The 27260-nt window shown below is 50.0% G+C and overlaps 1 protein-coding gene across 1 annotated transcript; it reads right to left on the bottom strand.

Moving 5' to 3' along the window:
- Positions 1-1327: 1327 nt before the first annotated feature.
- Fgfr4 (fibroblast growth factor receptor 4) lies at positions 1328-17301 on the bottom strand. The gene is made up of 18 exons (XM_057787555.1): positions 17238-17301; positions 13958-14091; positions 13070-13333; positions 12898-12978; positions 12615-12781; positions 10607-10730; positions 9296-9486; positions 9031-9169; positions 8473-8666; positions 8245-8390; positions 8039-8160; positions 3764-3874; positions 3478-3668; positions 2949-3071; positions 2769-2839; positions 2384-2521; positions 2072-2177; positions 1328-1959 (listed from the first exon to the last, which is right to left on the bottom strand). The coding sequence occupies exons 2-18, from the start codon at positions 14037-14039 to the stop codon at positions 1813-1815; spliced, it is 2397 nt and encodes a 798-aa protein (XP_057643538.1). The 5' UTR covers positions 14040-14091; positions 17238-17301; the 3' UTR covers positions 1328-1812.
- Between the last annotated feature and the right edge of the window lie 9959 nt (positions 17302-27260).

Raw genomic sequence — 27260 nt, 5'->3', positions numbered from 1 at the left:
GAAAAGTGGCCACCAGAGCAGTGACGGTGCTGACCTGGGTCCCTCAGTAGGATGCTGCACATAGCAGAATCTGAACCCTCGCTCCAAGTCTGACGCTCTCTGAATCCCACTAAGGAATATGGCTTCTTAGGGAAAGGAGTGACCAGGGAGAAGCCGTGGGCTTTTTGTTTGATGTCCCCTCTAGGATGGGGTATTCTGGATGAGGTACAGTTTGGGATATAGTGAGTCCGAAAGGGTATGGACGTAGCCCAGAACAATGAGGAAAAAGCTATTCCCTTCATGAACTATGGCTGTCTTCCTGCACGGCTCTTAGTGAACAAGCCATCCTTAAATCTTTCTTTGCCTGCGTGTGTGTGTGTGCCCATGGAAGTCAGAAGAGGGTACTGGCTGCCTCAGAACTAGAATTACAAATGGTTGTTGTGGGTGCTGGAAGTCAACACTTGGGTCCTCAGGAAGAGCAACACGTGCTCTTAGATGATAGGCCATCTCTTCAGCTCCATGCTCAAATTCTTATACTAGCCCCCAGAAGCATAAACACATTTTCAGCCATCACTCCCAGAGAGCTTATGGGAGCCAGGTAGCAGAGCGCCAAGTGCTAGGCTGGGACCACTTCCGGCCTCTCCATGGCCCACCCTAAGGTTCAGGGCTAGGGAGCAGCTAAAACAGCCAGGATGGAGCCCAGTAAGTTTCCAGGCTGAGAGCTCTGGGAAGCCAGGCCCTCTGAGGGAGGGCGGGGCTGAGATTAGGGCTGTAACAGTCTCCAGGGAGGATCCTGCATTTGGGACAGCTGCAGCTCAGTCAGGCAGCAAGCAGCTGCTGCCTGGGAGACAGGCCAGGGTATGGCAGGGCGGGCACAGCCCCCGCAAGCCCTGAGTCTGAGCTGGCAGATCCAGATCGTGGGAGCAGGCAGCGGCTGGAGGCTTGTTTTCATGCTGCGTTAACGGTCAGTTTGCTTAATGCTGAGCAGATGGGGGAGGGGGCACCAGCTCCCTTGAGGACAGCTGTGGGCCAAACAGGCATCCAAGCCATGTTGAGGGTACAAGGGCCTGCCTTACAGATGGTGCAGTATGGGATCATCTGCCCATGAACTCTCACGCCATGGCACACACAAGGATGGTTCTGGAAGGGTGGATGCGTACCCACCTCTGGGTCTGCCATAGCACAGCTGGGGGTGGAAGCCAACTGAAGGCCTGGCACACATCCCTCAGTCTCTGTCACCCAGACAGAGCTCCCAGAACAGGGAGTCTTCCCACCCTACGCCCTGCCCCTCAGGGGAGACACCAGGCACACAGATTTATTTCAAAAAATAATTTATAAAAATGTCGTCTTCTGTGTTTTCCACAGGCTTCTAGTCTCTCAGGGACACCAGAGCTGGTACTCATTCCACCAAGATGCTGGGACAGTGATGGGAGGTGAGGCTTGGGGCTGGGGTCAAGGAGGTCAGAGGCCTCTAACCTCTAGGTAGTCTGGGTAATCAGAAAGGTTTGGGACAAAGGCTTTGTAGCCAGGCCTAGCAAGCCCCTGAGATGGAAGCTAAGTGCCAAAGCCCAGAGCATGAAGCCCTAACAGTTAGCTTCTCTGAAGATAGGTCCAAGGGCGGGGCCAAGACCCTGAGACTAGAGTGGAATTCTGGGTTGGGAACATAAGGCTAGAGCAGAGGGCCTGAACTATGAACCTTAGGACCAGGAATGGGCCTCCCCAAAGCAGGGCCAGAGGATTTGGGGCAGCAGTAGCCTCAAGTCAGAGGCTGGTGCTGCCAACAGGAGGCCCATTGCCACCGACCTACCCGCTCGTACAACATGGGGCCCCTGCTCACGTCTGTACTCCAGGGAGAGGGAAGGGGCTTGGCTCGAGTGGCAAGGGGTCGTGGCTGAAAACAGAGTCACTGGAGGAGCAGGTGCTGCTGGCATCCCCATTGGAGGGAGAGTAGGGTCCAAAGGTCAGGCGGAGGTCAAGGTACTGCAAAGAGCAAAGCTGGTCAGCCTCCACCCTCTGGGACGGATGCTTCATGTTTATGTCACCAGGCCACGGGAGCGGTGGAGAGAGGGCACGGGGCAGGAGTGGGCAGTACCTCTTCAGAGACAGCCAGCAGGACCTTGTCTAGCGCTTCTACCAGTTGCTTAAAAGTCGGCCTCTGAGAGGGCACCGCATGCCAACACTCCCTCATTAACCCGTACCTGGGGTTGAGTCAAAGAACTTATGTCTAGGGCAGAGCCGGGACTGTGGGCTCCCTGCGGGCTCCCTGGGGAGGGACAAGCAGAGCAATTCACTAGAGAGCAGACTGAGGACAACACAAGCCACGGAGGGAAAGAGGAGAAAGGCGAGTAGGTTGCTGCTCCGTGACCAGGGCCAAAGCAGGTTGGGCAGGGGAGAGCATCCTTACAACTCTGGGGGGCAGTTCGGGGGCCGGTCCATCCTGTGCCCCTCTCGCAGCAGTGAGAACAGTTCTTCCACCGGGATGCCAGGGTATGGGGAGCCCCCAAGGGTGAAGATTTCCCACAGTAGGATCCCAAATGACCACCTAGAGGTAGAAGTGGGGCTCAGCAGGGCCCAGCACCCTTTCTCCTTAAGGCTGTGGAAGAGGCCTTTGCAGTCATGATCCACCCTTGGAGACAGGGAGGGGCACTCATTTCTTTTGGAGTCTGGAGCTACAAAGGTCCCAGGCCTAATCAGGGGGACTCCTAGGATCTTACGACTTTGGCAAGTGCCTTGGCGTTTTAGAGGGCAGGATGACAGCTGATATCTAAGACCCCGGCTTCTGGACTCACACATCACTCTGGTGTGTGTATACACGATCAAACAAGGCCTCAGGAGCCATCCACTTGACTGGCAGGCGGCCCTAGAGGAAGAAGGTGGGGGACAATGGTGTTGAGTCGCACAGGGCCTATTCCTTCCATGCCAGGCCCAGCCCCCACCTCATTCCCATGTATCTATGCTCTGCCCCTCACATTGCTGGTTTTCTTATAGTAGTCAATATGGTGGACGCCGCGGGCCAGCCCGAAGTCGGCAATCTTCACCACATCGTCCTCAGTCACCAGCACGTTTCGGGCAGCCAGGTCCCGGTGGATGCACTAAGAAGAGGGCAGGGGACTTCGGTATATCAGGACACGTGTCTGGGAGCTGTGCTCAGCATTTCACAGTAAGTCCAGGGGCTAGGGTCACTCGCCCCCGAACAGACGAGAAATGGAATGGGCAAAGGCCTGGGCTGAATCCCCAGCACCAGACAAAGGAAAAGGAGGAAGCCCACACCTGCACCATGGCTTCATTTGCCTCACTCTTGGGTTAGAGACTAGGTGAAGAGAGACTGGGGACATGCAGTGTTACAAGTGGGGACATGCAGAGTTAGCTGCATCTGTACGGAGCCACGTATAAAGGACAGAGCAGTGAACAGGGAACAAGGAGCCACCAGCATGGAAGCCATGGAGATGGGGGAGTTAGAGTGGTCCAGAGCACACTTGAACTGTCTCTTGTCCACACCTTCCGAGACTCCAGATACTGCATGCCTCGGGCCACCTGGTAGGCACAGGAGACCAGGGCCGGGAAGGAGAGTGGCCCATCACTGCTCCGAGGCCCATCAGGGCTGAGGTCAGGGCCTGGGGGGCGCCGGGCACGGAGGAATTCCCGAAGGTTTCCCTTGGCGGCACATTCCACAATCACATACAGGGGCCCTACAGGGGGTAGGCATGGGCCAGGGGATGGGAAGGCTGGCAAGACTGTGCCTTTGCATCCCGACTGCCCGTCTGTATCCCAGCTCCTGCCCTACCTTCCTGAGTGCAGACACCCAGCAGGTTGATGATATTCTTGTGTCGGCCGATTAGCTTCATCACCTCCATCTCGGACACCAGGTCCGCCAGATCCTTGTCGGAGGCATTGTCTGCAAAGCCAACAGCTGGGGTGAGGAAGCTGCCCCTTCGGCTCCACAGAGCAGCATAGGGTGGGGCAGGCAAGGAACACTGGACCAGGGCTTGGGTGGATCCGGGCTAAAACCCTGCTGGGCTGTGGGCCTTAAAAGAAGTCTTTTAGCCGGGCATTGGTGGCGCACGCCTTTAATCCCAGCACTCGGGAGGCAGAGGCAGGCAGATCTCTGTGAGTTCAAGGCCAGCCTGGTCTACAAAAGGAGTTCCAGGACAGGCTCCAAAGCTACAGAGAAACCCTGCCTCGAAACCCCCCCCAAAACAAAACAAAACAAAAAAACAAAAAACCCAAGAAGCCTTTTACCCAGGTGGTGGTGGAGCACACTTTTAATCCCAGCACTCGGGAGACAGAGGCAGGCAGATCTCTGTGAGTTTGAGGCCAGCCTTGTCTACAGAGAGAGTTCCAGGATAGGCTCCAAAGCTACAGAGAAACCCTGTCTCGACAAACAAAATAACACAAAACAAAACAAAAAAGAGAAGCCTCTTAGAACTAGGGGTGTAGTTCAACTTGTAGAGTGCTTGCCTAGTGTGAAGCCCTGCAGTTGGTCCTCAGCACTACATAAGACTAGGCATGGTACAGCCGGGCGGTGGTGGCGCACGCCTTTAATCCCAGCACTTGGGAGGCAGAGGCAGGCGGATCTCTGTGAGTTCGAGACCAGCCTGGTCTACAGAGCTAGTTCCAGGACAGGCTCCAAAGCCACAGAGAAACCCTGTCTCGAAAAACCAAAAAAAAAAAAAAAAAAGACTAGGCATGGTAGAGCCCACTTCTGATCCTAGTACTTGATGAACAGGAGGCTAGCCTGGCCTACATGAGACAAAAAGCCTTTAAAACAATGAGCGTGTGTATGCGCATGCAGGTGTGTGCATGTATGTGTGTGTGTGTGTGTGTGCATGTGTGTATTTAAAGAAGAGTCCATAAATTTGCAAGGGAGTGGGAAGCATGGAGGATTTGGAAGGATAGAGTGGGGTGAAAATGATGTAAATGCAGTACTCACGTATGGAATTCTCAAAAAAAAAAAAAAAGCAAGTGCTTAAAAACAATAATTCCATAGGTGTGGTGGCTCACACCTTTAATCTCCCATGAGTTTGAGACCAGACAGGACTATATATATATATATGAATGAAATCCTATTTATTTATTTAGTCAAAGCAGTGTTTCTCTGTATAGCCCTGGCTGTCCCAGGCTGGCCTCCAACTCAGAGATCTGCCTATCTCAACCTCCTGATTGCTGGGATTAAAGACATGTGCTACTCTGCCTGGCTCACATAATTCCTTCAATGGTATGGGGAGATGCTCAGTGGATAAAATATTTGCTGCACACACAGAGGACCTGAGCTCAGATTCCCAGACCCACATAAAATCTGGGTGCAGCAATACAGCAGCCGTGGCCCTAACTCTTGGGTCACGGAGAGTGGCAGCAGGTGGTAGAGGGTCAGCTAGTGTAGCTGACACTGCTGAAGCTCCAGGTTCAGTGAGAGAGAGACTGTCTCAGAAACAAAAGGCAGTAAGTGATGGAGGACAGCGGGGGCTGCACACCCCCACCTGCCCACACGCACACACACCCAGCACACACATACCTCACAAGTAATGGAGGAGGACAGCGGGCGCTGCACACCCCCACCTGCCCACATGCACACACACCTAGCACACACATACCTCACAAGTTTCTCAACCTCTCTGAACCTTAGACTTGTCTTATATGAAGCAGAACATCTCACAGAAGTTGCAAAGATGAAACATGAAAGATCTTAAGGGCTGACCTTTCCATGAGGAGGTCCAGGGATGGGAGAGTCAGAAGCTCCCAACCGGAAGGAAGTTGTGCTAACTAGTCCCTAGGAAGTACCCTGAGGTCTTGTTATCATCTGGGAAGGAGAGACTTCTATGACTTCCCTTAAGAAGACAGGACTAAGGACCAGGGACTAGGCCCCCAGGACTGACCTGAAGCCTTGGGACAAAGACATGATTCTTATCCTGGCCACACATCAATATAAAGGAACCTATTTCATAATTACTGCCTCCCAGAAAGTGCCAGCTGGTTCCAGCTGTGCAGATGGAAGGAGGGAGAGAGGGAGGGAGGGAGGGAGGGAGGGAGGGAGGGAGGGAGGGAGGGAGGGAAAGAGAGCAATGCAGTGGTTGGGGTTGTTCCTGCAAAGTGGCTGGGTACAGCAGCAACAGGTTCTAATGGGGCCCAGCAAGATGACTGGGCCCAAATGGTATAATATTAAGTAGAAAGAGATTGAGTAAGCATGATTTGATTTACACAGAACAAAGCAAAACAATAAGCTGGGCAGTGGTGGCACATGCCTTTAATCCCAGCACTCAGAGGTGGAGGGAGGCGGATCTCTGTGAGCTTGAGGCCAACCTGGTACAGAGGGGTACACAAAGCAACTCTGTCTCAAAAAACCACCACCACCACCACCACCAAATATATATATGTATGTATAATAAATACAGAGGAAAACGTGAAGGAGCTAACAAGGCGGCTCAGTGCAGAAGCCTGACAACAGAGTACGGGCCCTGAAATGGATCCCACCAGGTGTTCTCTGAGCCGCCTGCACAGGATGGTTTGTGCTCACATATGCCCACACTCACACACATAAGACAACAATAATCGCCTTAAATCCCAGCGCTTGGGAGGCAGAGGCATGTGGATCTCTGTGAGTTCAAGTCCAGCCTGGTCTATGCAGCCCAGCCAGCACTGTATAATATGATCTTGTCTAAAAAGCCATAAACTTTAGTTTCTTCTTTTTTTAATTTTTGTAAAGTTATAAACTTTGAAAAAAAAAGTAAAAGAGATTCCACTGGACGGATGCTAAGCGAATGCAGAACACTTTGGGGCATTGCTTGAGGTCTGGGCTTTTTACTCTCTCTGTCATTACTGGGGATGGTACGTCGGTCCTACACATTAAGCAAGACATTTAACCAGACCTCTTCATATTTTGGGAAAGGGTTTCACTAAGTTTCAGGCAGGACTTGAACTCAGTCTGTAGCCTAGGCAGGCCTTGACTTTGCCATCCTATTGGCTTAATCTCCCAAGTACCTACAATTACAGCTTGTGCCCCTAGACCCAGCTTGGACCTGCCACTTATGGTTTTTTTTATTTTTTTATTTTTTTATTTTTTTTTGATTTTCGAGACAGGGTTTCTCCGTAGCTTTTGGTTCCTGTCCTGGAACTAGCTCTTGTAGACCAGGCTGGACTCGAACTCCCAGAGATCCGCCTGCCTCTGCCTCCCAAGTGCTGGGATTAAAGGTGTGCGCCACCACCGCCCGGCTTTTTTTAATTATTTTATTTTATTTTTTTAAGGTTTAAGAAATGAAGAGCTCAATAAATATCAATAAAAATATACAAAATTTTAAAAAGATGTATACACATATACACACACTCGCACACATACACGCTTACACATAAAAATAAAACAAACCTCTAAATAAATAAATAAATAAATAAATAAATAAGATTTGCTTTTGTTCATGTGTGTGGGGTGCCTTCAGAGGTCAGAGAGTATGTCAGAATCCCTGGAGTTGGAGTCACAGGTGGTTTTGAGTTGCCTGATGTGGGTGCTGGGAATTGAACCCGGGTTCTCATCAAGAGCAGCAAGCACTCTTAACGGCTCAGCCACCTCTCCAGCCCTGAGACTGGGACTGTTCAACAGATGGCTGTTCTACACTAAAGGTACAGACTTGGAGCGGGAGGAATATGTGATGATGGCGCACGTATGATATTTTAGTGGGATTGATGAGGATGAGGTGGAAGACAAGGAGACAGGAGGCCAGAGCCTTGGCCACAGCAGATCTCATAGGGGTCATCACACAGCGGTTAACATTTACTGAGCAATCCAGGTGTCATTCCAGTCCTCGGGAGGATAAGGCAGGAGGATCACTGTGAGTTCCAGGTCAGCCCAGGCTAGAGTGTGACCCAGCCTCAAGAAAACCAATTCTTTAGCCTGCATCAGAAATTTACTGTCACATGAACCAGACACATCCTATGAACTTCAGCCTGAGAGTTAATGGATCATTATTCATCCCTATAGAGACACCAGGAGAGACTGGGGCTCACAAGTCACTTGCCAGGGCCAGCAGTAGAGTTTGGTCCCAGCATGCCCTGCCCAGGTTGCCACGGATACCTTTCAGCATCTTCACTGCCACTGTGCTGGTTTGGTCGGGCTGAGAGGGGTCCATGCCGTACGCTTCTGCTCGAACCACTTGCCCAAAGCAGCCCTCGCCCAGGGGCTTTCCGAGCACCAGCCTGGAGATCAAGAAGGCCCATGCCTCAGTTCTGTGGGTACCACGCTTGCATTGGCACCCCCATCTTTACCCTGGTTAAGTATACCTGTCCCGGGGGAACTCCCAAAGTGGGTCTAGAGGTAGATCTAGATTCACAAGGCCCGTGAGCAAGGGCGGGCCACTGGAGGACAACCGGACGCCTCTCACGAGGGCCAGGCTTGATTTGCCAGAGGACCCCGACTCCAAAGAAAACTGCAAAGTAGGAGATTTGTTCTGCCTGTTGGAGTCAGGCCGAGAGCCATACAGGATGGGGGCTGGGGGACAGACACAGTACCTGGCGCGCCAAAGGGAAACGGGACAGCTTTTGTACAGTGGCAGGCTGGCGGGAGTGGGAGCCGTGGAACGCTTGTCGGTGATAGACCCCGGCCAGCAGCAAGAGCACAGCCAGAGCCAGTGAGCCTGACACATAGAGGATGATGTCTGTGTATCTGGCCTCAGATGCCGCTGCTGTCCACGTGATGTCCTCCTCTGTTCTCGCCGTCAGAAGTACATAGACAGAGAAACTGAGCGGTCAGTGTTCCGATTGATCAATCCTCCCCGCCATAGCTTAGGTCCCCTTAGATACTGACACACACAGGGACACACGCACTGGAAAAGTCGCAGTTATATAAAGTCTTAGAATCCCTGAGGGTCACGTGGACAGTCATGTAAAATCAAATACATATCCCTGCTGAATTCAGCAAGAAAGCATTTGTCTAACACGTACTGTGCCCCGAACAAACAAATACTGTACCCCCCACAGGCCAAGGAAACTGCCTACCCAACAGACCATAGCCCACAACAAACCGAACCCCGAGAGGATGCCTGCAGCCCACCCCCCTCCCATGCTCACCTGGTAGCACCGTGAGCCAAGCTGACTGGTAAGAAAGGCCGATGGAGTTGCCCGCCAGGCAGGTATACTCTCCCGCATCCTCGGCCGACACGTTCCTCAGATACAGGACCTCTACCTCTGAGCTATTGATGTCTGTTGTCTGAAGCAGCGGACACGCTGGGTCACAGGAGGGTCTGGGGCCAGACTGTAGCTGGGAGTGTGGTCTGGGGGATCATTCCACCCCAGCGGGAAAAGGGTGAGGCCCAGGCAATAGCAGGAACCGAACCTTTAGGACTTGTACGTATGGGAAGCCGTCGGCGCCGAAGCTGCTGCCGTTGATAACGATGTGCTTCAGCCACTGGATGTGGGGCTGGGCGTCACTGTACACCTTGCACAGCAGCTCCACATTGCTGCCAACCACAGCTGTGGTGTTGGCTGGGAGCCCCGCCTGCAGGATGGGCCGGTGCGGGGACCGCTCTGGGGACCAGGCCAGGCCGTCAACCCTGACCAGTGGCACCCACGAAATCACCCAGTTTACCTGCCCCCAGCCACCCTCGCAGTTCAAGGGAAGTGGTGCGGGAGAATTGTCTGTATCCTGTCAATCATGTTATAAATAAACGCTGATTGGCCAGGCAGGAAATATAGGTAGGAAAACCAGACAGGAAGTAGAAATGATGTCATGAAAAAAGGGGAATTCTGGGAAGGAGGAAGCTGATTCCTCCCTCTTCTGCCCGGACCACCAAAGCAGCAGGATGTGATCTGCCCCGCTGAAAAAAAAGTACTGAGCGGGCTGGAGAGATGGCTCAGTGGTTAAGAGCATTGCCTGCTCTTCCAAAGGTCCTGAGTTCAATTCCCGGCAACCACATGGTGGCTCACAACCATCTGTAATGAGGTCTGGTGCCCTCTTCAGGCCTGCAGACATACACACAGAAAGAATATTGTATACATAATAAATAAATAAATATTAAAAAAAAAGTACTGAGCCACATGGCTAACATAGATCAGAAAAATGGGTTAATCAAGATGTGAGAGTTAGCCAGTGAGAAGCTAGAGATAATGGGCCAATCAGCTTATAATTTATGGAGACCTATGTGTGATTTTCTTTGGGGCTAAACAGTTATGGGGTACTGGGCGGGACAAAAACCCCAACAAACAAACAAGCCAGCCCCCTCATGTTACAGGGAAGGACCTTCTAGACATCCAGCGCAGACCTTGTCAGCCTTCTGTTTGTTCTCCTTCAAGTTTTTGAGGCTCTACAGCCTTTAGGCCCAGGACAGCTTGTCAGACTCACATTTAAAACTTCCACAGCCTGCCCCCCACCCCCATAAATGGTGCCCCCCATGCCCCCCGCCACTAATGCATTGCTTTCTTAAGAACTGAGTGCAGCCTGTGCCATTTGCCTGGATACCCTTCTCACTTTCCTTTAGGCAGACATCTGCTCCTTGGGTCCACATTACTCCCTTCAGATCCTTGGTGCTATTTGACTCTTCGAAGACTGACTCTACCTTGTCTCTAAAACAAGATATTCTCCCTGAGGGCAGGCTGGAGCCCAAGGTGAGTGAGACTGTCTGTCCTGCCACTCAGCCCATCCACTCACCCAGCACATCCAACAGATAGCTGTAGCGAATGCTGCCCAGGGAGTTCTCCACGAGGCACGTGTATGTGCCACGGTCTGAGGGTACCACGCTTTCCATCACCAGGCTCCAGTGTTGGTGGCGTAGCTGGAAGTAAAGGAAGTGTTCGTAGGGGACCAGGGCAGAGGGAGGAGAGGATCTGCCTATGGGGATCTTCTCAATCTCCCTAGGCCCCAAGAGGATCCGACCAAGGCCAAAGTTCCCTAGACAGAGAACAAGGCTGTATGAAGTGTTGGAAAGGGGCTTGGAGGGATTGTGCAGTAATTTAGAGCACCGGCTGCTCTTATCCAGAGGTCCCAGATTCGATTCCCAGCACCCACATGGTGACTCCCAACCATCTGTAGCTCCAGTCCCAGGGATCTGACACTCTTTACTAGCCTCTGCGGCACTGGACATACACAAAATACACATGTATACATGCAGGCAAAACATTCATACAAATAAAACAAATAAATCCTAAAAAGAAAAAAAGTATTTAAAGGCCAGGCACGGTGGTTCATGTCTTTAATCCCAGCACTCGGAAAGCGAAGGTAAGGCCAGTCTGGTCTACAAATGGATTCCAAGCCAGTCAAAACTACACAGTGAGACATTGTCTCAAACAAACAAACAAGCAAAAAACATTGTCTGAGCCCTAGTTTGAGTCTTGAGTTTTAGCTGCACCCTACCTGGGAATGCTTCCTTGTGCTAGAACCAAGGGTTCTCAATGTTCCTAACGCTACAACCTCTAAACACAGATCCTCATGTTACGGTGACCCCCGACCATAAAATTTTTTTTCAATTTTTTTTAAGATTTTTTTATTTATTATGTATACAGTGTTCTGCTTGCATGTATACTTGCAGGCCAGAAGAGGGCACCAGATCTCATTACAGATGGTTGTGAGCCACCATGTGGTTGCTGGGGATTGTACTCAGGACCTCTGGAAGAGCAGTCAGTGCTCTTACCTCTGAGCCATCTCTCCAGCCCCATAAAATTATTTTTATTGCTACTCCATAACTGCAACTTTGCTACTGTTTTGAATTGTAATGTACATATCTGATATACAGGATATCTGGTAAGCGGCCCCTGTAAAAAGGTCGTTTGACCCCTGAAGGGGTTGTGACCCATAGGTTGAGAACCACTGTGCTAGTCTTTGCCCACTCTGAGTCTTGGGTTCCTCTTCACAGTGTGGAGCTCAGCCTCAAAGTGAGGCGCTGACGCCTGTAACGCCTACCAGTCTAGACTTCTTCCGACTTTACAGAAGGAGACGCCAATCAGGAGGCTGCACTTGGAGACTAGCTTGAACTCTAAGGTAAAACCCTATTTCAAAAACAGCAGTATCACCCCAGTGAGGTGGGGCATGCCTTAGTCTCAGCACCTGGAAGGCAGAGGCAAGGCAGATCTTTGTGAATTTGAGGCCATCCTGGTCTACAAAGTGAGCTCTAGGGCAGGCAGGGCTACAGAGAGAACCTGTCTCAAAAATACAAAATAAAAATAAAAACAAACAAACAAACGAAACCAAAAGCAGAACCAGCACCATCAGGGCTGGAGAGATGCTCGGTGGTTAGGAGCACTTGCTGCTCTTCTGGGGGTCCTGGGTTTGTTGCCTAGCACCCACTCCAGACAGCTCACAACTGCCCATATAATTCTAGCTCCCAGGGGTCTGGTGCCCTCTTCTAGACTCTGTGGGCATCAATGCATATGGTATTTATTCACACAAAAATAAAAAAATAAATAAAAATGAATTTTCAGTGCCCCTCCCTATAAACATTGCCGTCAGAACTCCACCAGAACACAAAAGGAGTCACCTGTTGCTAAGGCTGAGGGGACAAAAGGGCAAAATTTGGGAGTGGCAGACTGGGCACTTGAGCCAGAGCTGCCCATTGCCTGGGGCTCTGTGATTACCTTCCTCATTAGATATATTGATCTATGGGAGGGGCTATACGGGAAAAATGAAAATGGGGGAGCAGATGGATTTGGATGCCAAGACTCACCCGAATGCCTCCAATGCGATTCTCCCCATGGAAGGCCTGTCCATCCTTGAGCCAATGGATAGTGGGCATGGGGTTGCCTGCAGCTGGGCAGCGGAATTTGACCGTGTTCCCGGCAGGCACTGCATGCAGTTTCTTCTCCATGCGTTGGGGGTGTGTCCAGTAGGGTGCTAGAGGGAGAAGAGTAATTAGGATCCCTAATTACTAAGGTGACCTTGGCTCCCATACAGGTCTCTTCTCAGTGACCAGATGTGTAGTGGGGGAGTCCATGAGAAGGCATACCAACCTTGCTGGGGGTAAACATGCCCACTTGAGGAGCCACTGAGGGTCTTGGGGTCCTCATCATTATTGATGGAGGCTAAGGAGTCTATTCGGGGGACAAAGGAAGGTATCTGAAGTCCAAGAGAAGAGAGTTCCTCTCCCAAGGCACCCCTAAACTCCCCGTCAGAATCTCTTACCAACCACAATCAAGGTAAGATTGTGTAAGACAGTCATAGAACCACGCGCCAGGCAGAGGTATTGGCCAGCATCCTCAGGGAAGAAGCTGGCAATCTCCAGGCGTCCCCTCCAGCCCCGTACTCGTCCAGCAGATGCCAAGCGACTGCCTTCCTTGTACCAGTGACCACCGCGCTCAGTACGCCCACAGCACTGCCTCACGGGCTGCCCCAGGGCCACAGTCAACACCTGCTCTTGCTGCTCCAGGGTCGGGGCTAGGCAGGGCTCTGAGGGCAGATGGCAGAAGTCAGTGATACCCATAGCTCCATCTGAGGCAAGCCCCCACCTGGCACACAGAACATGCTACTACGCATGTGGAACATCTCATGACAGACACATGCTGCTCCCACACACATAACCACATGCTACAAATGCTCTGCATAGGGACAATGCCACACTTTTTCTGGGAGTTGTCACACACACACACACTTGGCACACATGCTAGACATGCTACTGCCCCAAATACACACACATATACACACAAGGTACATGCTATAGGTGCCATACAGGACACATGCCACACTTTTAAGGCACACTATACTCGGTACACACATCACACATGCTGCTTGGACCTCCCAACCAACACACCCAGTGCACAGAACCACACACATATACAGCCAAGAGGCTCACCACTGGCTCTGCAGCCTAGCCCAGGCTCTGTGCCCTGCAAGGCTAATCCTCTCTTGTAGACATACAGATAGGAGGGTGCTTGCTGGGAACCAGAGAGTGAATCTCAACGCTCGAGCCCTGCCTTGCTGCCCCCTTTCTTGGGGCCAGAGCCAGGATCCTCTCCAGCTTGGCTCAGCCAGAAGCCCCTTCCCTGCCACTCTCTCCCACCTTAGAGGCCATACCCAGCTCCATTTCCTCAGAGGCCTCAAGGAACAAGGCTGGTGTCCCCAGAAGGATGCTCAGTAGGGCCGAAAGCAGCCACATTTCCTTCCAGCTGTTCTCAGGACCCAGGACAGACTACCTGCTGACCACCTTCCTGAAATGGAGGGAGAAAGCCGTCAGTAGGCTCATCCAACCCCAGCCAGACAGTAGTGGGGCCAAGGCTGAAATCAGCGCCGCTGTTGCCGGAGTCCAAGGCCTCCCCACAGGAGGTGCTGCAGAGGGTGTGCTGGACTTCCTGCTTGCCTGGGTCCTACTGAGACCCTGGCACGCCTTCACAGAAAGAGAAGCTTTAGGATTCTTTTCTTGGAAGGAAGCAAGGATGGTGACATATCTTTCGCTCGCTCTCGGCACACATCATTTATTTTTTGCTGAATAGATGAATTCATTGCTGAAGAGTTAGAGAAGAAAGGCCAGCCTTCAGCATCTGGACGCTGTCTAGCAGGACCCCTCTTTAGCTTTACTGACATTTCCATGTCCAGCCTGGGATCCTTCCCGCGGCTGGGTGCTCGTCTCTGGCAAGGCACTGTCCAAATTAAGGACATTCTTCCTCGCTCTGAGCCAGAAATGCATCCCGAGGACACTTCAGTTGGTTTGTACCCTCCCAGCTTTGTCTTAGACAATGTAGGAGTTTGTTTGATTTTGCTTATTGTTTTTTGCAGAGCTGGGGATTAAACCCAAGACCTCCTTGCATGCTAAGCAAACACTACACTGAGCTTCATGTTTAGCCGGTTTTGCAAATAACACAGATTTTACATGTCTGGTAGTGGCAAACTCAAATCCCGAGTCTTGCCAAGACCTACCTTCGTCCCTTTCTGGATCGTTATCATCATATCATTGCTTCTGGGTTAAAAGAGACAATGCCTGGCAGGATGGCACACACAGGGTATTGGTGAGGTGTGCTCCCCGACCCCACACTGACTGCTCACCTGGCACCCTCTGTCTGACCTTAGCCAATCACTCTCTGCTCCCGAATGGTTGCTGGTAAGTATAACTCACTCACTCACTCACTGCACCTAGTAACCCTTGTCCAAATGCAGGATCCCTGTTTCCCAAAAGGAAGACCCAGAGCTAAGCCTTAACTTGAGCAGGGAACCAGTGTAGTCCCAGGGACATACAGCCCTGTCACCTAGTCCTGGGCAGGACTGACGTCTGTGGATCGGTATTCTTTTTCTCCAGGACCTTGCTCATGTTGGGTCAGCGCTCGTCTGCTGAGCTAGAGTCCTAACTCCAGAAGCTGCTTTTTAAGTATGGAATGCCTTGTGAATTTGATTTCATGTTTGTTTATGTTTTGGTTTTTCAAGACAGGGTTTCTCTGTGTAACCTGGCCCACCCTGGAGCTCACTTTGTAGACCAGGCTGGACTTGAACCCCATGATCTGCCAGCTTTTGCCTCCCAAGTTCTGGGATTAAAGGTGTGAATCACTGGGGCAGTGGTGGCGCACGCCTTTAATCCCAGCACTCGGGAGGCAGAGGCAGGCAGATCTCTGTGAGTTCAAGGTCCACCTGGCCTACAGAGCTAGTTCCAGGACAGGCCCCAAAGTTACAGAGAAACCCTGTCTTGAATAAACAAACAAACAAACAAACAACAACAGCAAAAAGTGTGTGTCACCACAGATAGTTGCTTTGTGAATTTGTATCAGTGAAACTTTAGTATATGTAAGGTCGAAGAAAACAGCACTATTCTTAAAAGCTACTTTCCATATTTTCCCAAAATGGGAACTCTGCCCATTAAACCCTCTCTCCTTGACCTACTGCCCCCTACGGTCAATCCATTTGACCTCCTCAGCCATTCTTCAGTGTATCTCATTTCCCCTGACCTTACTTAGGCCAGGTCCTAGTCATTTCTTGCTTGGAATTTGGACTCTTGCTTGGAATCTGGACGAATCTCAGTTCTTCACCGTCTACCTTCCAGCAGGGTTTTTTGTTTGTTTGTTTGTTTAATTGCTCACTTGCTTTTAGAGACAGGGTTTCTCAATGTAACAACCCTGGCTGTCCTGGAACTCACTCTGTAGACCAGGCTGGCCTCAAACTCACTGAGATCTTCTTGCCTCTGCCTCCCAGGTGCTGGGATTAAAGACAGGTAACACCACCTCCAGTCTTTTTTTTTTTTTTTTTTTTTTTGGCCAATCACCCTAAGACCCAGTTTACAAGCTCTTAAGGGTTAACTGCAAGCCATCATTTTATTTTTTCTTATCTTACCTTATTTATTTATTTATTTATTTATTTATTTATTTATTTATTTATTTATTTATTTATATTTTGAGACAAGCTCACTAAGTCGGTTAGGCAGGCTGGTTTTGACACTCTGTAAACCAAGCAGGTCTTCACACTGTGAGCCTCCTGCCTCAGCCCGGCTGGTACCGGTTAAAGCCCACACGCCAAGTTTTCTAGGCCTCATTTTAAAGGCCGGTGTCAATCTTGTTAGTCTGTTCCTCCAGTTCCTTTAGGAGATTCTAAAGTCCAGCACGTTTGCTTTCTTGCCTGTACCTTTGTGAGCTCCATTCCTCTTCTCTACCAGCTTAGCTACCATCTTAAAACCTTGACCTGTCCCCTCTCAGTTTGGTCGGATCCTCTGCAAAAGAGTCCTACCACACCCTGCGACGCAGAGAGGGTCTCTGTAGCGCCCCCAAAGGATGGGCAGGTCGGGGAGATTTTATTCCCACTTCCAGCTGTCCTGAACTCACAACCACTGAGTCCTTGGTCCCGCCACTGACGGTTGCCAACACTTGGGACCAGAGACTGTCAATAGACAGCTCTGAGCTCTCCACCCTCCCGCACTCACAGGACGGGGAGCTCTGGGAAAGTGACCACTTCTCTCCCAGCGCTGGTTTCCTCATCGTTACGTCCAGCACACTGCCGGTTACCCAAAGGCGACAGTGCTCTTACTTTAGTGCCCCCACCCCGTTACTCTTGGACAGAGGTGCAAGTCATCTGTCCTCGTGCAGAGTTGCATAGACAGCTGGCCCATCGCCCCCGCCCCGGTGGGCAATAAGTAACTAGAACGGTGACCAGGGTGCTCTTTGAACGGAGGGGGACAAAAGGCCCTGTGTGCGTTGCGGGTTACTGATTTACCGCCCCCTCCACCCAATAACTCCCGCCGCGCGGGCGCCAAGGTCCCCGGGGCTGGAGGGGGCAGCTCCGGAGCTCTGCGGCCGCTCTCCCCTCGACGTCCCGGAGCGCGGTGTGGGACCGGGCTCGCCCAGAGCCAGACTCGGCTCGCTGTGCAGGGGGTCCGGCTCACCTGGCTCCTCCACCGCCTGGTTCCCGCTCCCACGGATCACGATCCCGGCGGGGCTGGCACGCTCTGCCGGGAGCTCCTCCGCCCCGGCCCGAAGAGCCAGGAATGTCCAGGCAACTGCAGCGTGGCGGGGGGCTGCCCACCGCCTGCCCCGCCCACCCAGGACTCCGCCCCTCCTGGACCAGTTCTATCCTGAGAGGCGAGACCGTGCGAAAGTCAGCTCTGCACCCTAGTCCGCGAGCTCCCGGTGGGACTGGATGCCCAGGCTCAGCCTTTCTGATTCGGCATCTTTTGCTCCCTGGCCCAACCTCCAGGGTCTAACGTGTTACCTGCTCTATCCTTTGCTTTTCATCAATCTGGAACTCACCAGGCTCCTCTTGCTTTCCGTTCAATCGACATACATCAGATAGAACTGCCCTCTTGTTCATTGCCTAAACGACTTTCAGAGAGTATTTAAAATAAGTATCTCAGCCGGGCAGTGGTGGCGCGCACCTTTAATCCCAGCACTCCGGAGTCAGAGGGAGGCAGATCTCTGAGTTCGAGGCCAGCCTGGTCTACACAGTGAGGAGTCAGGGCTACACAGAGAAACCCTGGTTCTAAGTAAATGAATAAATGAATGAATATGATAATAACAATAATGATGACATCAAATAAATACATATAGGGCCAGTCCTGTAACCTCGGCTGCTCAGAAGGTTAAGGCAGGATGACTGCCTAGGCTACTTAAGGAGTCCCTGTTTGAGAATTAAAAGAAAAAAAAAGCAAGGATCTGGAATTACAGTGGTCGAGCATTTGCCATGAGTGAGGCTCTAGGTTCAAGTCCCAGCATAATAAAGAAATGTTAGAATTGTCTTTTAAAAGGTGATTTATTCATTTGTTTTATGTGCATTGATATTTTGTCTGTATGTATGTCTGTGTGAGGGTGTCAGGTCCCCTGGAACTGGAGTTACATACAGCTGTGAGCCACCATGTGGGTGCTGGGAATTGAACCCCAGTCTTCTGGAAGAGCAGTCAGTGCTCTTAACCTCTGTGCCATCTCTTCAGCCCCTCAGATCCTTAAACTTTAATGTTAAATTTGTTTTGTTTTGTTTTGTCTTTTGATAGGATCTGGTGTGATACCCTTCTGTGAAGACCAGATTGCCTTCCATATTGCAATGATCCCCTTATCTTTGTTTCCAAACTGTTGCGATTGCAAGCATCCTGAATCAGAGGATCCTGAATTCACCTGATTGCAGAAACTGCATGGGGTCAGGCCTGCTTTGTACTTGGGTGGGAGATTACGGGTGAGAGCCACCAGGCCAGGCCCCAGTGAATTTTCTCCCATCTTTTTTTTTTTTTTTTTTTTTTTGGTTTTTCGAGGCAGGGTTTCTCTGTAGCTTTGGAGCCTGTCCTGGAACTAGCTCTTGTAGACCAGGCTGGTCTCGAACTCACAGAGATCCGAGTGCTGGGATTAAAGGCGTGCGCCATCACCACCCGGCTCTCCCATCTTTTAAGTGATCGTTTTGGCACAGCGTGGTGGTCTGGCCACGTGTGTAGACCCCACTCACCTTTTGTCAGTTCTGGGTCTCAATTCATGTCCTAGAACAGCCCAGTGGACTTAGAAAGTTCCCTTTTTTAGGGTGAAGAGAGAAATGGGCCCCAAGTTTCAGTACTATCACTTCTGGCCCTGTCTTCATTTTCCCTTGAGTAAATCAGTACACGATAGTGTGGCCCTTAAGATACCCGCAAAAATGAGGATTCACGTGCTCCTATGTGACCTATGAGCTCTTCGAATCAGAATTTCTTCACCACACTCTCAAGGTTGTAGCTGAATGGCTGCTTGTGTAAGCAGTCGGGAAATGTTACGCTCCTGGGAGATGAGACCTGGAACTGCACACCTACCTTTGTACCTCAAGTGCCTGGCACACGGTCGGTGTCTTCAGAGAGCATCATCCCCACCTGGCCAGGTCTGTCTGTCTCCAGCGCTTCTGCCAAGCATGTGGACTGTGGCTAGACCAGTTAGCCAGGTAGGCCATGTCTCACCTGAAGGCTCAGGATTCTGCTTCTCTGAAGCTCTTTGGAAGAAAACACAACTCAGGTGACCTGCTCCTGGTTAGAGCCCCCAGGGGTGAGAATCTGCCTGTGAAACTGCAGCTGCCTTTCCTTTTGAAAAAAAATCGATTTGCAAGTGGTGTGTGACATTATGAACCATCCGATGTGAGCTCTGGGAAGAGCAGTAAGCACTTTAAAGCACTGAACTAATTCTCCTGTTTTTCTTTCTTATTTTAAATTTTAATCTTATTTTACTTTTAAATGTAATTTCATTATTTTGTGTGTGGGTATTTTGTGCACATATATGACTGTGCACAACATGCATGGAATGCCTTGGAAGCCAGAAAATGATGTTGGGTCCCCTAGAACTGGAGTTATGAACGGCTGTAAGGCACCATAGGGTTCTGGGAATTGAACCTGGGTCTTCTGCATGAACAAGAGCTCGTAACCACTGCACTGTGCCATCTCTCCACCCCCAAATTTTAATCTCATTTGATTTTATCCTGGGAATCAGACCTGAAAACTTGTGGGTTCTTGGCACGTCCGAAGCTACCTCACGGCTCTCAGTCCAGCCTTCGTATTGTTATTCAGGTACCCTATCTCTTCACTTTCACACCCAAAAAGATACAGCAGTATTTCTTTGTGTAACTAAAGACTGTTTGCTCTCTCTGACTCTCTTTGTCTCTCTCTGAGTGTGTGTGTTTATGTGTGTGTCTGAGGCAGTCTTACTTGTATAGTTCTGACTAATCTTGAACTCATACTAGCACATTGAGCAACATTTTGGTTTTTTTTTAGTTTTCCCTTCCTTTCCTCTAACAAAAAGAATTGTCTCTTCCCAAAGACAAATCAGAAAATCACTCATTACTGTTGTTTTTGAAAGCAGTTTACCCTAACAAGGAAGTGATGACTCATGCCTGTAATCCCAGCACTGGAGAGGCTGGGGCAGGAGAATTACAGTGTTTGAGCGGCCAGCCTTGACGATTTAGTGAGTTCTGGGACAGCTGAAACTAACGAGTGAGAATCTGTTTCAAGAAAAACACAAACAAGTCGGGCGGTGATGGTGCACGCCTTTAATCCCAGCATTCGGGAGGCAGAGGCAGGCGGATCTCTGGGAGTTCGAGGCCAGCCTGGTCTGGTCTACAAGAGCTAGTTCTGGGACAGGCACCAAAGCTACAGAGAAACCCTGTCTCGAAAAACCAAAAACAAACAAACAAACAAAAAAAAAACAAAAAAAAAAACCAAACACATACATACATATGGCACTTGTGGTAGGGGAGAAAAAGAAAAAGTTAATGGCGATCATCCCTGGTCCAGAATCTAGCCCCTCAGCAGCCTCCAGGAGGAAGGTTTCTAGCCTGAGGGCCTGCCTTGCACAGAGATGGCCTCAGAACTCCAGGTCCCCTCCCAGGACTCTCCTTATTGAATACAGTCTTGGGAGTCGGTCCATGGAGAGCTGGCAGCAGGAGCTAGACCCTACAGCACATATTTTATTCCACTTCTGGGCTGTTTCCCTGCTTCTCCTGAGCCCAGTGCTGATGAACTAGAAACTTCCATAGGTAGTTCCTGTTACCCACTGCCTCCCAAGATCCCGAAGGCCCTCAGATTGCTCTCCTCAGCTCCCCCACCCCCATCCCCAAGACATATCCTCTAAGTCTCTTGTCTGAACTATTCCCGACATTCACAGCCCGAGTTTCCCAGGGTCATTCCTTCATTCACACATCCAACTGCTAAGGGTTTATTAAAGGTTGACCGTGTGAGGTGCCCTGCTCCACGGGGTCCAGCAAACTCCTGCTACATGGCTCACTTCCTATGCGCACTGGACTCATTCCTTTTTTTACTACTTCCCTCCCTCCTTTCTTCCTTCCTTTTGTTCTGGGAGGTGTGCCACCACACCCTGATTTCATGAACTATTTTAAATTCCACAGGTAAGGCAGTAAAACAGATAAGTAAGGTTACAGGAAGGAAGGAGGAAGGAGACTAGAGGGAGAGCAGAGGGCTTCATTCTCTTGCTCTTGTTTTTGTTACGTGTGTGTGTGTGTGTGTGTGTGTGTGTGTGTCTGTGTGTCTGTGTGACAGTCTGTCTTCATAGCTCTGGCTTTCACAATGTAGATCAGGCTGGCCTTGAATTTTCAGCAACTTTTCTACTTCATCCTCCCAAGTACTTCAGTTATAGGTGTGGGTCACCACACTGACCTCTAAGACCCCAGCATCTAGCAGGTAGGGACTCACTAGAAGGCACATGGACCGGGACAATGAATGTGGGGGCTGGCAGACACCTCTCTCTCTCCCTTTCAGTCTAGACTGATGAGGCACCCATGACATACCAAGCCAGACTCTGTGTTCCTGGAGTGCCAAGCAGGGGAAGGGGGCTCTCTGGAGGCCAGACCTCATCTACCCCCACCTGCCTCAGGTTAGGACTGTCCAGGGAGAGGGCAGAGGCTGCCTGGTGCCGGTGATGTTGCTCTTGGCCAGCAGCCTGGCTCAGGAAACACTGAGTTATGTGTGGAGGGGCTGCCACTGAGCCAGCCCAACCCCTGCCCAGGCCTCACGCCAGCTCAAGCCTGGCCCTCGTTCTGATCCCATCCTCTGACCCAGGCCTCATCTTTCTTCTGTGCTTCATTTCTTTCTTTTAAAACAATGTTTATTTTGAGAGAGCTTTAAAATATCGTAACATGTTATATTAAGATGTTTCAGTCAACCACAGACCACACATGCGATGGTGGTCCCATAAGATTACAGTGGAGAGAAATTTCCAACACCAGCGCTTTACTGTAGCTTTACTGTGCTCCGATATGTCTGGATACACGGACCCCATTGTGTTAGAATTGTCTACAGTGTCCAGTACAGTAATATGCTGTAAGGCTGCAGCCTGGGGCAGTGGGCCATACCACATATCTATCATAGATGTGTCATAGCTGTACCATCTAGATTTGGGTAAATGTATTCAAGATGTTTGCACAATAATGAAAAGTAAGTAATGTTCTCAAACCGTATCCCTGTGAGTAACTGATACATTACAGAATGGCTACACAAAGCAGGGGCTGGGGATGACTCAGTGGTTAAGAGTGCTGGCTGTTCTTGAAGAGGAGCAGGATCAGACTCGAGCACCATGGTGACTAACAATTCTCTTCTGGATTCCAAGGGCACTGCACATATGTGGTGTACAGACACACATGTAGGCAAAACACTCATACCACACACATGAAAATGAGTACACATGCTCACCCATACATATAACCAATTCTCAGAATTAATGGATTGTTATCACATTTTTTTTCTAGCCTCTTCTTGTTTTTTGCTTTTGGAACAGCGTCTCACTATGAGGGCCTGGCTAGTCTAGAATTTGCTATGTAGATCTGCATGGCCTGAAGCTTGCAGCAATCCTCCTGCCTCTGCTTTTCGAATACTAAGATTACAATCATGTAACATTGATCCTAATTTCCAACTTCTTTAGACTGATTTTATATCATACAGTATATATATTCACGCGTGTCTGTGTGTGGGAATGTGCATGCGTGAAAGCAAGTGACCACAAAGTTTTCTGGGCATTAGATTCCCTGGAACTGGGGCCAGGCAGCTCTGAGTGCTGGGAACTAAACTTGTGTCTTCTGCAAGAACAGTGTGTGTTCTTTTTTTAAATATTTATTTATTTATTATGTATACAATATTCTGTTTGTGTGTATGCCTGCAGGCCAGAAGAGAGCACCAGACCCCTTTACAGATGGTTGTGAGCCACCATGTGGTTGCTGGGAATTGAACTCAGGACCTTTGGAAGAGCAGGCAACGCTCTTAACCTCTGAGCCATCTCTCCAGCCCCAGTGTGTGTTCTTAACTGCTACGCCGTCTTCTCTCTAACTCCCTCCAGCCTCTTTTATTATCTCAAGACTGATTTTTATTATTTTTATATGTGCATGTGTATGTTTGCAGATGTTCTTAGCTCCCTTGGAGCTGGAGTTACAGGCAATTGTGAGCCACCCAACATGGGTGCTAGGAGTCAAACTCAGGTCCTCTGCAAGAGCAGCACATGCCTTAACCACCGAGTCATCTCTCCAGCCCTTGGCCCTCCTCTTTATACGGTTTTCTCCTACTCATACAGGCTTCAGGAATACAGTTCAACGATCAGACTAGACGGCCACTGATAGAAATTAAGTGGTTGTTTAAGGTTGCATCTGAAAACTAACTGGTTTGGGGACAACGGAGAAGTCATTCCAAGCCGGTTTCCCTTCCTGTGAAGTGTGGTGCTTTTTTGATGATTCAATGTGATGATGTAAGAGGCACAAGATCAATGCTGGCACATGCTCAGCAAAACATGGTCTGCGCAGGCATAGCCACGTCAGACCCAGCGATCACCCAGACTTGTAGGCAAGGCTCTTGGGACTAAAAGGGACTTGAAAAGACTTTAAGGAATCAACACAATGGCGCACACCTGTGATCTCTAGATTGAGAGGCAGAGGCAGGAAGATTGCTGCAGCAAATTTGAGGTCAGCCTTGTCTACTTGCCAGGCTGGGTGTGGTGGTAAACGGCTGTAGTCCCAGCATTTAGGATTCAGATTGGTGATGGGGGATTTCCCACAAGTTTGAGACCAGCTTGCTATATACATAATGATTTCCTGCTATATACATAATATTTGTGTGTGTGTGTGAGAGAGAGACAGAGAGAGAGAGAGAGAGAGAGAGAGAGAGAGAGAGAGAGAGAGAGGACTAATTATTTTTGGTTCAGATATTCTGAGTCCAAGCACACCCATCTCTTTGCCCTTCTGTTTTCTATGCTGGCTTCCTTCATAGGATGCCCTCCCAAGCAGCTCTAGGCGCCCCCATTTACAGTTCCCCAGGGAGCCTTAATTAGCCCCAGTGCAGAGCCCAGATGGTTCTCATACTTGGGATTTATGCTTATGTGCATTTAAAGTAAACCACAATAGCCCAAGAGATAGACTATTCCTTTATAAGTTAAATTAAATTTATTATTATTGGGGAAACTTGGGAACAGTATGTCTGTGGGGGTCAGAGACAGCTCTGTGGAGTCTGTTCTCTCCTTCCACCTTTATGTGGGTTCTGGGGATCAAATGCAAGTCATCAGGCCTGGCAGCCAGTGCCTTTATCCGCTGAGCCATCCTGCTTCCTCCCATCTATCTGTCTGTCTGTCTATTTATCTATCTATCGATTTATTTATTTTTTGGGATTTTTCTTTTTTCTTTTTTTTGGTTTTTCAAGACAGGGTTTCTCTGTGGTTTTGGAGCCCGTCCTGGAACTAGCTCTTGTAGACCAGGCTGGTCTCGAACGCACAGAGATCCGCCTGCCTCTGCCTCCCGAGTGCTGGGATTAAAGGCGTGCGCCACCACCGCCTGTCCTGTCCTGGGTCTTTTAGTGGGGACAGAGATGGGACAATTCTGATTGCAGCATGGACAAGTGAGGTCTGAGAGCCAAGAACCTGTGGGCTCAGTGGGCAGAAAATGATCAAGAGGAAACATCAGGGGTCAGGGGGCTAGCATGATTCTTGGAGAGGACACTCCATGTTGATCAGACCCCTGGGCTCAGGGTGGGCACTGTGTGGGTCAGACCCCTGGGCTCAGGGTGGGCAGCAAGTCGGTAGGGGGTGGAGCCCAGGCAGATGTCAAGGGTGATCAGACAGGGTATTCTTGCCAAACTGGACTTCCCAGTACTCTTTGCTAAAACTGGGTTTTACAAGAAAATTCACAGATGGGCTAGTAGTAGGAGCCTTACTACACTAAAAAATCCCCCCCACCTCTCCTTCCATCCCTCCCTCCCTCTCTTAAGACAGGGTTTCTCTGTGTAACCTCAGCTGTCCTGGAACTCACTCTGTAGACCAGGCTGGTCTCCATCTCATGGAGATCTGCCTGTCTCTGCCTTTGGAGTGCTGGGATTAAAAGCGTGCACCACCACGGCCTGGTAAGAATCTTGGTTACTGGTAGGGATCTCCAATTTTCTGCTTGAGAGCTTTTCTATCGGGCCAGCTGAGGGTCCTCACTACACACGGTTGACTCCACCTACACAGAGTCCAAGTCCAAGAGGGAAGGTGGCTGGTGCAGTATCTGCTCTGACACACTTCGGGAACCACACTCTGGCCATTTAAAACAGTTATTTAGATGTAAGTACTTTATTTTCTATCTATATGAGTGTTTTGTTCACATGCTTGTGTGTGTATCGTATGTGCCTAGGGATGTCAGGTGTCACATCCCCTGGAACTTGGGATCTGAAGTTGCAGATGACTGTGAGCCACCATATGGGTGCTGGACCAAACTCAGGTCCTTTAGAAGAACAACGGATGCTCTTAGCATCTGAGTCCTTGCCCTGTCCATTTCAAGCAGTTTGGTTGTTTCTGCCATATTCTATCTGATAGAAGTGAGTCAACAGCCATTACAAGGTGGAGATTGAAAAGAGAGATATAAAAAATTGGGGGACTGAGATGTAGCTGAGGCCTAAGATGGAGCCCCAGCATCCCCAAAAGAAAATAAAAGCCAAGCAACTAGGCACCATGGCTCGATTGCTCCCCAAGAGCTGAGTACCTGGGAGGCTGAGAAAGGAAGCTGCTCATGAATCTGAGTCTAACCTGCTAGCCTTGGGTACCATCTCAGAGGAAAGGAAGGGAGGGATGGAGGGACGAAGGGATGGATGGCAGGAGGGAGAGATGGAGGGAGAGTGTTGGTGGGGGCAGAGCTGTCCATCCTGGAGCTGTTCTGTGATAAAGTGGTTTTTTTTTTTTTCTTTCTTTTCATTTTTTTCCCCATGACAGAGTTTCTCTGTATCCTTGGCTGGTCTGGAACTCACTCACTCTGCAGACCAGGCTGGCCTCGAACTCACAGAGATCCACCTGCCTCTGCCTCTTTTTTTTTGGTTTTTCGAGACAGGGTTTCTCTGTGGTTTTGGAGCCTGTCCTGGAACTAGCTCTTGTAGACCAGGCTGGTCTCGAACTCACAGAGATCCGCCTGCCTCTGCCTCCCGAGTGCTGGGATTAAAGGCGTGCGCCACCACCGCCCGGCTTCTGCCTCTGCCTCTTGAGTGCTGGAATTAAAGGTGTGTGCCACCAATGTTAGGCGATGTGAAGTGTTTCTAAAATTTCTTTCCAGGGGGAGATGTAAACAGTCTCTTCCCTTCCTTCTCAGGCCCCAAAGACAAACTGAGGCACAATTCCTGTTGAAGCCCATGCGGGTCCAACATAGATAGTTATCTTTCCTAACTGGGACTGGTACGGAGTCGCGAGGAATAATCAGACACAGCTTACACGATCGTGATGGAAGGACATCTCAGGGTCTTTTCTCCTGATGATCTGACGACCTCCCTCGTTTATTCTCTAAACAGCTTATATATCATCACATCAATAGAGCGGGAAATACATTAGACTTGTATCCTAGGTAACCAGGTGAATGGCCTTTAGTCATGTCAGCATCTACCTGTATGCTAGCTGTCACGTTGGCCATGAATTAGCATCTCTATAAGACTTCCTCCAAATTACCAAGAAATCCTTGCTATTGTTATGCAGAGACAGTTTGTCTGCAGAGCTACGTGATCAGCTCAGACCAGGCCTTACAGAAATACCGGCCTACAAATTCCACCAACGTTCACTCTGGGGAACCAGTGAGTTTACTGGGCTTCTTTACTGAGCACTGGTGAGGGGCTACTTACTAGGATGTGTGTGCTTCTCCTCGAAAAGGCCACACCAGCAAGCCTACGCAGCAGGGATGAAGGCTTTCCTCTAGCAGCATAGATGGAACCCCCCTTGATTCTGCCTCTACTCTAGACCTCGTGCAATTAAAGCAGAGTTGCACACAATAGGAATAGGGAGTGTCTGGATACTCAGGTGAGGGTCTTATGACACCTGCCACCCCACCACGAGGGGAGATGATAGTCATCAAGGCCAGCTGGGACAGTTCTTTTGCAAAGGAGGTTAGTTGAATTCCCTGAGATGGTGCTTGCTTGTCCAAGAAGACAGTTACATTCATCATGAGACATTTAGGATTCTGGTCCTGCAGCCTGAAC

Source organism: Chionomys nivalis, chromosome 13, assembly GCF_950005125.1.
Source record: "Chionomys nivalis chromosome 13, mChiNiv1.1, whole genome shotgun sequence".
Taxonomy (NCBI): Eukaryota; Metazoa; Chordata; class Mammalia; order Rodentia; family Cricetidae; genus Chionomys; species Chionomys nivalis.
This window is presented reverse-complemented; position numbering and strand designations above follow the sequence as displayed.